We start from the raw sequence: 16156 nt of genomic DNA on the forward strand, positions 1-16156 counted from the left end.
AACCTTTTTTAAATATGGCAGGATCTAATCAATAACATTTTAGTAAAAGCTTCCATTTCAGTGGTAAAGGATACCCTTCATTTCTTACTCCTTTTATAGAGTAGCTTCGGTTGCCGTCTCCTCTCTCTTTCTCTAGGATGGGCGTCGAATTTTGCTTTTGCTTTCGTTAAATTTGACTTGACTGTATGGAATGTTATCTGTTTCAAATTAAAATCAATACAATAAATATAAAAAAGTCATGCAGATGTGTGTGTGTGAAAAAGAGGTGACCACATAAACCAAAAGGAAGCAAAGCAGGAAGGTGCAAAATTGAAGTAAAAGCTATTACCATCTGCAAGAAAGTTAGATGGTGTTCTTTATGATGGTAGGTGGTCATGTATCAAAGTATATTAATTTAGTAACACCAATGTCAGCATCGATTGTAAACAGCAGGGTATATCCTGATGTCCATGGCATAGTCATTCTTCCCCCACTAATCATCCCCTGGCTAACTATCACTCACCCCTTTCCTTCCAAAACAGCTCATGTGTGGTAAGCATACTGGTGAAAAAATGGCTGCTATCACATCATCCAGGGGGATGCTGCACATTAAAGGCGGTTGAAGTGTCTCCTCACTCACTATATGAAGCGCTTTGAGTAGCGAGAAAAGCACTACACAAATGTAAAGATTATTGAATGTGGGTATTTTTAAAAAGTCAGCCCACAAACATCTCAGCCATCCTGAATTTCACCTGAGAAGCTGGCACCTTGAACCAATCTGTAAGAAACTGGATCCTTCTAACAACATAGGCATGTATTACTTAACTGGGAGGGTCATTGGTATTGTTGGGGTGGAGAATGACAGTTTATGGGGTACGTTTATATTTGATCTGACAAGCCTGTGTGCCGGGGATTGATCTCTCCACGTCTTAGTGGTGCCACCAGCTTACTCTTTCAAATTTGCTTTACTCTGACTTTTGTCCATCTTCTCTTCTGATCCTCCATAATGAACCTTACTCTCCTGTGTGAGAATGTTCTGCATTGGGGTGTGAATGTAAAAAGGGCATGTGGCACTAGAGGGTGGAGGTGGCCTTGACACAAGAACTGAGACCTTTACAAAATGGCAGTGCTCAAGGTTGCCTCTTAAACTTGCACTCCCATTCTCAAAGAAAATATTCTCATAATGCCCAGGACCACTACACTTGGACACAATAACACTTGTAAATGACGTCTTAGAGAATAGGGTCAAGAAAACTGAGCAAACTAATCAAAAAATGACCCCAGCACCAACATCATGGCCTAAAACCACACAAACCAATGAACTCAGTTTGCGAGTTGAGACACAAAAATAACCGGACTGGGCTTGGGGCTTCCTGGAAAACTGTCTGGAGGTCAGCCGGACGTGAATCATAGAACTATATCCCCTCCTACACACCCTCTCAAACTGCCGACCGGCTAGGTATATCCTGTGAAGCGCCCAGTCACACTTTGCACAACAATCGCTACACGAGTTGCTGCGAGAATGTCGGGTGAAAAAAATAATCAAACAGCGAATCAACATCAAATTTCTCATGAAATTGAGCAAAACTGCCACAGAAACTTATGAAATGATAAAAATCAGTGTACAGTGATAACAGTTTGACTCACACACAAGTTTCTGTGTGGCACAAACGTTTCAAGGAAGCACAAAAAAATGTGGAAGACGTTCAATGCTCAGGTCGCCTCAGACGGATGAAAACATCAAAATGGTGAATCAAATTGTTTGAAATGATTGTCGCCTAGGTGTTCGAGTTATCTCAGAGTTGGCTGGTATTGACAGGGAATCAGTGAGATGCATTTTGCACCAAGAACTTCACATGACAAAAGTTCATACAGAAGGTGACAATGTTTAGAATGCTGTAATTCAACAATACATATTTTTGTTTACCAATACGGTTATTTTTGTGTCTAACCTCGTATTTTACATAATGATCTTCATGGAGTGCAGGCTCACACACTTACAAACTGCCATACAAAGCATTACCTGTTCTTTCTAAAACCAGAAAACATTTAAATATGAATGCACAAACATTCAAAAAAACTCTACGTTTATTTAAACATGGACTAAAACAAAATTAACCTTAATGGTTAGCAAAAACAGATCATGGTAATGTCCCTTATACTGGTAATAGAGATATGGACAGATTTGCAGTGGAGCAGAAGAAAATGAAAACTCCAACTGACAGCTTTAATAGGGAAAATAACATTAGGGTGAGAATTAGGAGACAAAGTCGCAATTCTGACAACCTCCTAGCCTGGCCCTCCTGGACATTCATTAATGTCATAAACGCTTACTGGATGGTCTAAAATGCAGCAGCTGGAACCATGTTCACGTCACGAGCTCTTATACTGTCTCAAATGAGTTCATATTGCACTTGCCAAGCTAGTAATTTGCCAAAAAAACAAATCACTTCTTCCCGCTTTCCACCACTAAATATAAACCTCACAATGTTTTCAAGTCTCACATTAAAAAAGTACAAGATTGCCTCTCCATGCTCATACAACCTACCATAACACTTAAAAGTATATTTATTTTACACTTACTTTTTCCAGACCAAGTTGATAATGATGACTGACCGTCCAGAGTTCTAAAAGATGAAATGTCCTCAATCCTCTTTGTGTCAGACTGTAACGATTCAGACTTCACCGTGATGTCATTGCGCTTCATAATTTTCCATTTGTGCTCCTCGTTATTGACAGACGTCCCCTCAACCTCGTCTTTAATGTTCACAGTTACCTGTTCATAATCCTCATCCTTAATGCACAGACTCTCCTGTTTGGGGTAGACACACTCCCATTCACAGTCCTCTCCCTTAATACTCACTGTCATTATCTCCATAGTATTTACATCAGTTTCACATGTTTCTTCTTTGACATCCATCTTGATGTTATAGTTAATGGCAGCTGCTTCTTTCTTGCTGTTAAAAGAACAGAATTTAATTCCATGAATACATTTTAAATATATTTTAGTTTCTTTATAAGTAGCTTTCAGCTAAAGTGTAGGACAAGGCAGACAGTTTAGAGAAGTCATGCTATAGCAGATTGAAAGCAACTCATCACTCTTCGTATCACATTATCGGGTGTAAAACAAATTTAGAAGTGTGGAGTGAAGGTCTAACTCTCTTGAAGAGGACCACCTCACACAGCTGTGGCCCACTGGAATTCACTACTAGGTTTACAGATGTAGTGCATTTACCTTTAAACACTCTATTTTTTTACGGACTTTCAAAACTCGACTTGATGTTTTTTTTAGAAGAAATAAGTGGAAAGGACTGGTAAGCTTTGTTGGGCTGAATGGCCTGTTCTCGTCCAGATTGTTCTAATGTTCTAAACGGCAGGCCACTGGATTTGCTTGTGTATTAGTTTAACTTAAGATGTCATAATTGAATTTCTTTGAGAACTTAGTGGAAACAAAGTAGCACTGTGGGATACATGAAGGTAAATGTACAGTGTGACAGTCGAGCAGACTTTAACACAGATGGCATCATTGACCAGAGGAGTCATCACAAGGCATTTTTCAGAGCGAAAAATTACAATGCAAGGTACAGTCATACGAAAAAGTTTGGGAACCCCTCTTAATTCTTTGGATTTTTGTTTCTCATTGGCTGAGCTTTCAAAGTAGCAACTTCCTTTTAATATATGACATGCCTTATGGAAACAGTAGTATTTCAGCAGTGACATTAAGTTTATTGGATTAACAGAAAATATACAATATGCATCATAACAAAATTAGACAGGTGCTACAGGATTTTGGACCAAAATTTTTAAGTGCCTTTCAGACAGCCTTAGGGTCACAATCCCTCCTAACCCACTAACAGCTGTGTTCGGTGTTCTTCCAGACAGACTTGAAGTGGAAAAGGACAAGCAAACGGTGATTGCATTCACTACACTCTTGGCACGCAGACTTATTCTGTTAAATTGGAAGAATCCTAACTCTCCTCTGATAAGTCAGTGGGAAACCAATGTTTTATATTATTTGAAAATTGGAAAAAATCAAATTCTCAGTTAGAGGATCTGTACAAAATTTTTTCAAAACCTGGCAGGATCTGATCAATATTATTTTAGAATAAGAGAAATAACTATTACCGCATTTAATTCCCTTCTCCATCTCTTATTTACATATATATTTATTTCTCCCTTTCTTTTGCTTATTGTTGTCTTATTAAAAAGCCCTAAGCAACTCTCCTTTAGCTAAGCTCTCCTTCTGAGGGGTGGGGTTTGATTTGTCTTCAATTTTGTTTGGTTATAAATTGATCTATTTGTATGGAAAGATTACAATAAAAATTAATAATAATAAAAAAAAAAATTAGACAGGTGCATAAATTTGGGCACCCCAACAGAGCTATGACATCAATACTTAGTTGAACCTCCTTTTGCAAATATAACAGCCTCTAGACGCTGTCCTCCTATAGCCTTTGATGAGTGTCTGGATGCTGGATGGAGGTATTTCTGACCATTCTTCCAAACAAAATCTCTCCAGTTCAGTTAAATTTGATGGCTGCCGAGCATGTACAGCCTGCTTCAAATCATCCCATAGATTTTCGATGATATTCAAGTCAGGGGACTGTGATGGCCATTCCAGAACATTGTACTTCTCCCTCTGCATGAATGGCTTTGTAGATTTCGAACTGTGTTTTGGGTCATTGTCTTGTTGGAATATCCAACCCCTGCGTAACTTCAACTTTGTGACTGATGCTTGAACATTATCCTGAAGAATTTGTTGATATTGGGTTGAATTCATCTGACCCTCGATTTTAACAAGGGCCCCAGTCCCTGAACTAGCCACACAGCCCCACAGCATGATGGAACCTCCACCAAATTTGACAGTAGGTAGCAGGTGTTTTTCTTGGAATGCAGTGTTCTTCTTCCGCCATGCAAAGCGCTTTTTGTTACGACCAAATAACTCAATTTGTGTCTCATCAGTCCAAAGCACTTTGTTCCAAAATGAATCTGGCTTGTCTAAATAAGCATTTGCATACAACAAGCAACTTTTTGTGGCGTGAGTGCAGAAAGGGCTTCTTTGTCATCACTCTGCCATACAGATGTTCTTTGTGCAAATTGTGCTGAATTGTAGAACGATGTACAGATACACCATCTGCAGCAAGATGTTCTTGCAGGTCTTTGGAGGTGATCTGTCGGTTGTCTGTAACCATTCTCACAATCCTGTGCATATGCCGCTCCTGTATTTTTCTTGGCCTGCCAGACCTGCTGGGTTTAACAGCAACTGTGCCTGTGGCCTTCCATTTCCTGATTCCATTCCTTACAGTTGAAACTGACAGTTTAAACCTCTCAGATAGCTTCTTGTAGCCTTCCCCTAAACCATGAGACTCAACAATCTTTGTTTTCAGATCTTTTGAGAGTTGCTTTGAGGATCCCATGCTGTCACTCTTCAGAGGAGAGTCAAAGGGAAGCACAACTTGTAATTGACCACCTTAAATACCTTTATATCTCATGATTGGACACACCTGTCTGTGAAGTTCAAAGCTTAACAAGGTAATCCAACCAATTTGATGTTACAAGTAATCAGGATTGAGCAGTGACAGGCATTCAAATCAGCACAATTACAAGGGGACCCACATTTTTGCACAGCCAGTTTTTCACATTTGATTTAATTTCATACAACTAAATACTTCTTCACTAAAAATCTTTGTTCGGAAAACACCCCAGTACTCAGATGTTCCTAGGAAATGAAAGGCATACCACTGTTATCTTTTTTGTTAAAAGTAGAGTCAATTATTATGCAGGCTGAGAGGGGTTCCCAAACGTTTTCATATGAGTGTATAACAGAATTGACCAGCACAATAATATCAAAGCAGCAAAGGCAAATAAATCCAAAAAAAGTCAAAAATGAAGAGTTGGAATTCTACCTCACAGATTTAAGCAGCAAGCAACCAAATTAGCATAAAAAATAAACAATTAGAAGACATTTCTGATAATTGAAGAGTTTGTACCCAGTAAAGCCAGTAGGTTAGTCACAGGGCTTCTTCCCTGCTACATGGAGGTTTGCAGTCACTGTGTTGTGTTTCTGTAATGGTGCTCAAGATGATTAGATATGAGTAATGAGATACGTACTTTAGTGAACCGACACCAGACCGCACTTTAGTGAAGTGTTTGAAACAAATATTTGGGGGAGTGTGCTGTTGGGAGTCCTGCCTCACTGAGCAGCCCAGCTACAGCTTTTTGAAAGAGAAATGACTTCTTACTACTACTACAACTACTACTAATAATAATAATAAATTACTGTGTGTTTCTGAACATGTCCTCCACAAACAGAATATAATCAAAGTATTAGGAGCCAGCAGAAAGCTTACAAATAAAACTGCCTTTAAAAAAAAAAAGGTACTTGTGTACTAAATGGACAGCATGACAAAGGAAAACAGAAGTGTTTTGAGGAATTCATAACATATTTATTGAGATAAAAAATATATATATAGAAATTTACAGAAATTGGAATATTATAGAAATACATACGTACAGTTGGAACTTATTACAAAGGTCGTGGCACCAAATTGAAGAGGGGAGGTTGCATAAGGTTTCCCCATTCCTACCCATTCTAGTGTTGGGCTCCGTGGGGCAGGTTTTACTGCCATCCATTTAGTACACAAGTACCAAAAAAAGAAAGAAAGAAAGAAGCTTAATGATGGAGGGCAGCAGCTAAACGGTCTGAGATTTAAAGAACATTTGCAGATTTTCCTGTAACATCACTAAATCAAAACTTCAGCTTCATTTTCAACAACTCAGACTACAGTTTCATGCTTACTGATTTAATCGTGTGATAGTTTGTGTGTGTCTCTCTCTCTCTCTCACACACACAGAAAACCTTCATTAACTCAAGACTTAAAAGAATGAAGACCTCTTTAATACTGGCAGTTAGGAGGGGGATGATAAACCAGCTGACCTGCTGCTATACAATATGATATGACCTGAGGCATGAATAAAAAATAAATAAAAATTGAACATGTGTTCAAAATTAGTGGGAAACACCTTAAATTATAAAACATGCTCACAAAACATGAAAGAAAAAATGTGAATGCAGAGAGAAATGGGAAATGTGAGCATGTGAGCAAGTGAAATTACCACCTCCTCCTCCTCAAAAAATTGTTTGATCAAACGATAACACTAAGAGAAGGAATGTACGGAAAGAGGTTAATTAGCCTTCCATGTAAGACTATCCAGTACATATATTTTTTATTAGATTGTAAGGGCTAATAAAGCCTAGGGATATTTTCTTTAAGTTTCATTTGTTATTTTCGTGGGAAACAGTACTGAGTGATAATTAACATCAACACTCCTGCCATGTAAATGGAACTTTCCACAAGAAAGGAAAAGCAGGTGATATTGAGTGCGCCTTCGGTTCTGTGATGGCCGCTATGAAGTGACGTTTTTCTATTCTCCTCCCCCGTGTTTCATTTGCTTATATTTTAATACTAGCCGGACCCCGTGGCTGCGCCCAAATAGTAATGAAACAGGCCAAACTTTAAAAATCAATAGACGTTGGCACTATATCTGATCGTGTTCAGCTCTGATGGGAGGGCGTTCCCCGCGTAGGGAGAAAAGCACATGGCCATGATATCTCTGGGAATAAGCAGCTACCCAGCAAAACAAACATAGCTCTGATCTCTCTCTCAGTAACGTCAAACGTCACTCCTTAACAATCTGTAGATATTAATGTCTGTTGGACAAAAACGTATCGCTAGCTAAGCAGAGGCAAGATGCATTCCGTGGCGAGACGAGGACCAACTCGTGAATGAGGAAGGCCCCCCCGCTCTCGGCCCACAGCCACTCTCTTGGATTTGCATAAATACATCTGTACCGCAAGCGAACTATGGTACTTAGCGCGATGACAGAAGTCGCAAAATCAACCGGAAAGTTCAAGCAAATTATAGAAAACAACAAATCTAAATCCGTTAAGTAATTCTCTCGTGAAAAGCGGACAGACATACTGACAGAACGCGCTTGGACCACGATTTTTTTAAAACCGTTTCTTAGCGAGCACTTATGGGCCAACGGTAACCTACTTTCCAAATGTCAAGTCCCAAGTCCTCATGGTTCGGGAGATTTCGTGATGAGTGAGTCAGTGGTATCTGGCTTTTATATATAATGTAAATGTTTTGTATTACAGGGCATACAAGTGAAAAAAACTCAGTACATGCTGTGTATTCCAGATATACTGTACATATTATTTAATGTTTAAAAAAACTTATGTTCTGTGATTGCCACTGTGGGGGCATGCAGGTGATTAAACTCTGTACATGTTTCGTATTAACAGTGAAAAATTATACTCGCAGGATAGTAGAACAAATGATCGTGTGGCCTCTATCGCACATTTAACAACAATAAATAAATAAATCAATCATAACGCAGAGGGTGCCTGAGACTGCGGTTATACAAGGAATTGCGGTTTGAAGTAGAAACGGGACTTGACGACATGAATTGAACTGAGTGAGCCGCAGACGGAGGAAAATGAATGGCGAGTACCGCAGGACACGGAAACATTCACTTGAGCAAAGTCCTCAGCATTCTGCGTGCTGTAACACTGACTAATGCGCCAAAAGATACACATCCTCAAAGTGTCTGACTCACCTTCTGCCTCTGGGTTATGCGATACTTTTTACAGTCAGCTCACTACAGAGCAAGAGTCTGTCGCCACGTTCAGAGTCTCCTGTTTTACGGCTCACAAACGAGCCAAGCGAAGCGCGTGCAGGATTTCGTTTCTGGCGCATTTGATGACGTCACATGCACGTCTTCTCACTGTACCGGGTTCGCGCAGTGCACTGAATACTGTATGTAAGGTGACTGTTAAAATAATTCGCACATTTGTTTAAGGGTTTATCTGTGTGTTCTGTTTGGTGATGGTTTTAGATCGTATATATTTATTATGTCGTGGCGAAACCAGAGCTTGTGATCGCACGCTTTATGAAAAGATGCTCTAAAATCCGAGTGGAATAAAGAAAGGAAATCTTCCAGTTTCAAGGGCGTATTTTATACAGGAACGTGGATTATCGTGGATTACATTATCGGCAGAGAGAGATCTTTCTGTTTTAAAGAAAATAAATTGTTCTCTCGGATTAAACGTTTATAGCATTTAATCCACTTTACATTTTTTTTGTAATTATTCATTTGGTGTTTTAAAGGGGAACGTGCAGAAAAGGCTCGCCGAGGCGCACGTTCTTCTAAAGCACAGTGGGCGAATGCGCGTGCACGTAAATGACTGGCAACACGACGTGCGCGTCATCAAAAGCGACGAATAACGAAGTCGGCACGTGCCTAAATATTAAACTGTAGGCGTTGAGTGAGCCAACTTCATCAAATAACCCAGAGGGAGAAGGTAAGTAATCCGAGTTCAGGTTCGGGATTCTTTGGACGTTGGGTTCTTCATTTACTTTTATCAGCATTACGTGATTTGAATCACAAGGAAGAATAGTCTTGAAGCTTGTTGCGTCGTGCATGTGAGCCTCAATTACCCATCATGATGTCGATTCCTACTTCTGTTCAAAGTGTCTGGTGATCGGCGAATGCTTTGATTTCATCCAGAAATAACGCCTGAGTTTCTTTTGTTTTATTATTGAATAGAACAAAACGGGTACAGTGACACACAGTTGAGTCAAATGCAGCAATTGTGTTAAACTGATATTCATTAAAATGAAAAGAAAACGGGTCCTCAGTAACGTAATTTAAATTTTTCCGGTTTAAGGTTTACCCTTCACGGTCCCGTTGAGTTAATAGCGGTGTATTTGGATTCTTCCAATTAAGTAAGATGAATATCTTAATATTTTTTTATTCAATTATTTTATATATAAAATTCTGTGTACTTTCCAACTATACATCACATAAAAACTGACATACTGCTACATTTTATACAAAATATTAAATGAGAAAGCATAAGCATAAAAACTGTAATACTAATACCTTTTATATTAGGATTAAATTAAATAAAAATTAATAGATTTGCTTAAGTATAACTTTTGAGCCATCACAAAGTTGTTAGTGTATTTGAATTCTTTAATAATTTAGTGCATACAAGCTATCCAAATTATGGTGTCTTTATGGGAAGCCTCGTCTTATAAAATCATCTAGCATTACAGTTAGTCATATTCTGTTCATCTGAGCTAAAGGAGGCATAATCAAAGTGTACTGACGTTTGGAAACTTTGAGAGGGGTCTCCCTACTCGTACTTCAAGGCTAAGAAAAGATCTTTCCAAAAAGAGCTGACAAATGGTCAATAAAAAATAAGTGTTCAATAGATTTTGAAAACCCTTTTCAAAATACACAAGCATCATTTACATCAAATAACTCGCACACTGTTTTATTAACAAAAATAATTTTAGCAGTGTTTTAAACAGAAATGATCTAATTTCTTACTATAAAAATTTTATAAGAATCAAGTCCAGATTGAGTGAGAGTGTTTCCTTTAGTTGAGTGGACTACTGCAATATCACCAGAGAAGCGGTTTTATGAATTAATAAGTACCTTATAAAATTATTACACCTCTTGTCCATTATATTAACAAATTTTATGATAATAAACTAAAGAAAAAGTGTCCAGTTGTGTGATTCCTTGTAAACAGAGAGAAAAAAAAACATCTAGGATAAAGACATTCAGGTTTATATTCTCTTAATGATGGGGTACTTATAACTTTTGAACAAAAGTCAGAAGAGGCAATGATATGGTGGATCTTCTCAATTAACAAGTGAACCAATTAAATATTGTTATTGTATCCTTTACCAAAGTAGTTTTGTGTGATAGGTAATGTATTTATTGTCCCATAAAAAAAGCGCCATGCAGAGAATAATTATGAAGTAAAAGCCAACTCATCAAAACTTGTTTATGAGGGCCAATTTTATTAATTGTGCAGAAACTGTAACCTGCCTTCTTTGCTCATAATAAGAACAGGCGTGAAATTACATTTACAGCAAGTTTAAGAAACCTTTTGATTTGGCTAATTATAATAGTTTGGTTGAATGTGGAGAACACTAGGACATTACATCTTCCGTCTGATGTTCTGTTTTAAACGCATCCCTTTCAAATTTGAGGCTTGTTATCTATATAAAATCACAAAGAATCTTGACTGTACCCTGCATATTATTTTTACCTCAACAAATTCTTCCCTGCCGCTGTTATTAATATTGAATATTGCTGCCTTAGTGTGACTTGTTGTCAACTGACAGTTAGAGAAAAAAAAAAAGTTGTAAATGTGTCACACTTCTATCACTCATGTTGTTTCACTACACATAATGAAGAAGATAATAGAAACTTCTGGAAAACTGTTGGCAGTGCCAGGTGAGAGGTTGCACATGCAACCAAGGAAAAGTGAAGAACTGCCTTTTTGTGTGCTCACAACAGACTCCAAAAATCTGCGTGGGCTGCCAGTGTGGACAATTTTATAATCAGTCCATAATGTTGCTCATTGTTTACGTACATAATGTGTGAAATATGTAAACTGCTAACTGTTTATGTAGAATGGGTTATTGTATGTGGAGAGAGAGTGAGGTGGGGAGCATTCACTGATAGTGCATTGCCGCACCCACCACATGATGAACCACCCGGATCGGGACCCGAGTGCAGTTGTTCAATGAGTGATCCTTCAGCACCACGCTGGACCAGTGTGAGGTTTTTATGATGGCTGGAGTGCCAATCCTGCCACCGAACCTCCAGGTTTTCCAAAGCTGATTTAAAAGTGTTGTTTTGCTTTTTTTTTTTTTTGATTATACTGAAAGCAGCAGTACAGGTTTGGATTTTTTTTTTTTTTTTTTTTTTACAAATGGAAAACACATTTTAGGAGAAATAAATGCAAGAGAGAAAGTTTATGACAGTGTTTTTATTTATTTTTGGACATTCATGCAAGCTGTTTTAGACTATCTGTGCGTTTTTGAGATAGGGCAGTACGGACACATTAACAGCATTCTGAGTTAATGGGCTATTATTAAAAATTCAGATGCCACTTGACATAGTCTCAAGGATTGTAAGGCTAAAAAAATACATTCAGGTGTTGCAGTTTCAATAAATATAGTAGAAACTGGTGAAAATCAAACAACAGTATTGAGTGATTTTTATTATTATGTACCTAACCCAAAACAGTTTCAATTAAATCTCAGTAGAGTCAATAAATCTTTTGTAGTCAAACTTCAATCATATCCACATAAGCATTTACGTGTATTTAATGCCCTTTTACATTTAGCAATAATTAAATTTAAATGATATTTCCAAGTTAATTTATTATCTTTCCATATTCCTAAAAATGTAGCTACCAATACATCTGTAAGAGTCTGACGACATCATTTTAAATGTCCTTTAATTGTCTTTGTGAGTGATCATGTTTTTAACTGTGATGGCATTTGAATGTTCAAAGCTAAAAGTCGAGTTTCTGTTACTTCCTCTTTCCACATCACACAAGCTCCTTTCTACTGCCAGGGTCTAATATGCCTGATCCACCCCACATTTGCTCATCTGTCGCCTGCTAAGCTGACCTGATGCTTACACTTTGCCTTGTGAGTGGTAAGCCCATATCGCAGCTTGTCACAGATTTATTAGGACTGGGTGGGTTACATGCCCACCATGCCATGGTTAAGTAGTGGGTTTTCTGTCCCAGACTTCCCTGTTCACATTAAGGTTACAGTAATGGAAGGTGGTAAGGATCAACACACACACTCTGACCCACAACACTGGGAGGAGGTCATCCTCTTCCAGCCTGTTGGACCTTTATCCTCACTTTTTGCCCCAGATTACTTTACACCAGATAAAATCACATAAAGAGTAATGAGTCACTCTCAAAATGAACTGTCCTTCGTGACGTATACTTTAACTGAGAGAATGTTGTAAAATGGAATTCAAATGCCTTTAGATTTTAATGATGCAGTTTTGATGAAAATAATCTTCTTTCCGCAGAGAGGAACAAGAAGCTGCTGATTACTGTACTGTCTGGATGGATGTGAAAGAGGAAGCCATTGAGCCTGACACAAATATCATGGAGTTATGGAAGGCAAAGTTTAAGGATGAGGACTGTGAATGGGAGTCTGTTTACCCTAAACAGGAGAATCAGGGCATTAAGGATGAGGAATGTGAGCTGGGATCAGTGGACATTAAACAAGAGGCAGAGGAGATGTCTGTCAGCATTGAGACACACAAAAATAAAAGTGTGGAGCGGGTCAAGGAAGACGACCTTCATTATGGATGTCAAGATGGAGTGATGGCGGGGTCAGTCTCTTCTCAAAGTAGACACTGTTCATCAGTCAACGTAAAGTCTGAATCACTGGAGTCTGACACAGAGGTGACTGAGAAAAAATCATCTATTAGGATTCAGAAAGATCAGCCACCACCTATAATTCAGTCTGGTAAAAGTAAGTATTAAAAAAAAGAATATGTGTAAGTTTTAGGAGTGAGGGTGTGGATGTGAAAGGGCAGTCTCATGATTTTTTTTTTTTTTTTAAAGTAGCACAGAAATGTAGTGAAGTTGCATCTTCGTGCAAATGCTTTACGCTGTGGACCACCCAGGCTGGCACCACCAGCTTAACCCGACACAGACAAGCGTGGGACACAAATTCAAGGCACACACATGTTTTTTTTTTATTATTTTTATTTTTACCTCATGTGAAATGCCTTCCCCGTTTCCCACAAACCCAGCACAGTCCAAAGCATTAACACCGCACAATACAATGTTTTCCTTCGCTCTTTCTTTTCTCCTGCACTCCTTGGGTCAAGCTTTGTCTTCCTCCTCCCGACTCTGGCTCCCTGAGTAGTGGCTGCTGGCTCCTTTTACAGTGGTGTGAAAAACTATTTGCCCCCTTCCTGATTTCTTATTCTTTTGCATGTTTGTCACACAAAATGTTTCTGACCATCAAACACATTTAACCATTAGTCAAATATAACACAAGTAAACACAAAATGCAGTTTTTAAATGATGGTGTTTATTATTTAGGGAGAAAAAAAATCCAAACCTACATGGCCCTGTGTGAAAAAGTAATTGCCCCCTTGTTAAAAAATAACCTAACTGTGGTGTATCACACCTGAGTTCAATTTCCGTAGCCACCCCCAGGCCTGATTACTGCCACACCTGTTTCAATCAAGAAATCACTTAAATAGGAGCTGCCTGACACAGAGAAGTAGACCAAAAGCACCTCAAAAGCTAGACATCATGCCAAGATCCAAAGAAATTCAGGAACAAATGAAAACAGAAGTAATTGAGATCTATCAGTCTGGTAAAGGTTATAATGCCATTTCTAAAGCTTTGGGACTCCAGCGAACCACAGTGAGAGCCCTTATCCACAAATGGCAAAAACATGGAACAGTGGTGAACCTTCCCAGGAGTGGCCGGCCGACCAAAATTACCCCAAGAGCGCAGAGACGACTCATCCGAGAGGTCACAAAAGACCCCAGGACAACGTCTAAAGAACTGCAGGCCTCACTTGCCTCAATTAAGGTCAGTGTTCACAACTCCACCATAAGAAAGAGACTGGGCAAAAACGGCCCGCATGGCAGATTTCCAAGACGCAAACCACTGTTAAGCAAAAAGAACATTAGGGCTCGTCTCAGTTTTGCTAAGAAACATCTCGATGATTGCCAAGACTTTTGGGAAAATACCTTGTGGACTGATGAGTCAAAAGTTGAACTTTTTGGAAGGCAAATGTCCCGTTACATCTGGTGTAAAAGGAACACAGCATTTCAGAAAAAGAACATCATACCAACAGTAAAATATGGTGGTGGTAGTGTGATGGTCTGGGGTTGTTTTGCTGCTTCAGGACCTGGAAGGCTTGCTGTGATAGATGGAACCATGAATTCTACTGTCTACCAAAAAATCCTGAAGGAGAATGTCTGGCCATCTGTTCGTCAACTCAAGCTGAAGCAATCTTGGGTGCTGCAACAGGACAATGACCCAAAACACACCAGCAAATCCACCTCTGAATGCCTGAAGAAAAACAAAATGAAGACTTTGGAGTGGCCTAGTCAAAGTCCTGACCTGAATCCAATTGAGATGCTATGGCATGACCTTAAAAAGGCGGTTTATGCTAAAAAACCCTCAAATAAAGCTGAATTACAACAATTTTGCAAAGATGAGTGGGCCAAAATTCCTCCAGAGCGCTGGAAAAGACTCATTGCAAGTTATCGCAAACGCTTGATTGCAGTTATTGCTGCTAAGGGTGGCCCAACCAGTTATTAGGTTCAGGGGGCAATTACTTTTTCACACAGGGCCATGTAGGTTTGGATTTTTTTTCTCCCTAAATAATAAAAACCACCATTTACAAACTGCATTTTGTGTTTACTTGTGTTATATTTGACTAATGGTTAAATGTGTTTGATGATCAGAAACATTTTGTGTGACAAACATGCAAAAGAATAAGAAATCAGGAAGGGGGCAAATAGTTTTTCACACCACTGTATAATGCACCCAGATGACCTAACTTCTGGCAGCACTTCTGGGTGTGATAGAAGTACTGCCCAAAAGGGCTCAGCAGATCCTGCTGCACCAACCCCTGGCGACGCCCGCAGATCCCAACAGGACTGCACCAAACTCCAACTCCCATGAAGCCCTGCGGGAGTCCGAGGCACCACTGCAACCCAGGGGGTCTGCCATCTATCGTCCTGGGGGAGGTAATGCTGTGGCCACGTTTGCTCCCCTGGTCCTTCCAACGTGGAGGTGTCCCAGCCACAAGCTACAATGCCTATACAAAAGCACATGTTTTTGCTACATAAAACTGCAGATGTAGGAAAAAGTTTGTGAACCCTGTGGAATTCCCTCCATTTCTCCACATGTTCCTCCTAATAATTCTGTCTAATCTTTAGCTAAATTCCAAAACCAGACAAATGTAATTTTCTTAAAATGGTAACACACTAACGATTGGACTTCTTGTTGTCAGTCCTGACCACAACTTTTCTTAAACATTCACAGTCCCGTCCGTGACCTCCTGTCTTTACTAACTGGTTGTCCATCCTTTAGCTTCAATGATCTACACTAAACATTTCCTGTAGCTGCTGCTCAGCTGTGAATGTTAGCTTATTCTTCCTTTCCAAACTTTTTTAACCCCTTGTTATCACTGAAATTCCTTTCCTGATGCACAACATCTCCCATTTCTGTGAGATCTGGGCAGTCACAGGCCATCCCAAAACCCCAGTCTTCTTCTGTTTAAGCCTTTCAGTTGTCAAT

General features: G+C 39.1%; 2 protein-coding genes across 2 annotated transcripts in view; one reads left to right on the plus strand and one right to left on the minus strand.

Moving 5' to 3' along the window:
* The window catches only part of LOC114668150 (zinc finger protein 345-like), a 60820-nt gene extending 52031 nt beyond the window's left edge, over nucleotides 1–8789 (minus strand). Inside the window, exons 1-2 of the mRNA XM_028823787.2 lie at nucleotides 8602–8789; nucleotides 2563–2936 (exon numbers count right to left, since the gene is read on the minus strand). Coding sequence (XP_028679620.1) covers nucleotides 2563–2899 — 337 coding nt within the window. The 5' untranslated portion in view covers nucleotides 2900–2936; nucleotides 8602–8789. The remainder of the gene's footprint in view (nucleotides 1–2562; nucleotides 2937–8601) is intronic.
* A 390-nt stretch (nucleotides 8790–9179) lies between these two features.
* LOC114668069 (zinc finger protein 420-like) overlaps nucleotides 9180–16156 on the plus strand; it is an 85877-nt gene continuing 78900 nt past the window's right edge. The window contains exons 1-2 of the mRNA XM_028823720.2: nucleotides 9180–9346; nucleotides 12904–13355. Of these exons, the coding sequence (XP_028679553.2) occupies nucleotides 12941–13355 (415 nt within the window). The 5' untranslated portion in view covers nucleotides 9180–9346; nucleotides 12904–12940. The remainder of the gene's footprint in view (nucleotides 9347–12903; nucleotides 13356–16156) is intronic.

This window comes from Erpetoichthys calabaricus, chromosome 1, assembly GCF_900747795.2.
Source record: "Erpetoichthys calabaricus chromosome 1, fErpCal1.3, whole genome shotgun sequence".
NCBI lineage: Eukaryota > Metazoa > Chordata > Cladistia > Polypteriformes > Polypteridae > Erpetoichthys > Erpetoichthys calabaricus.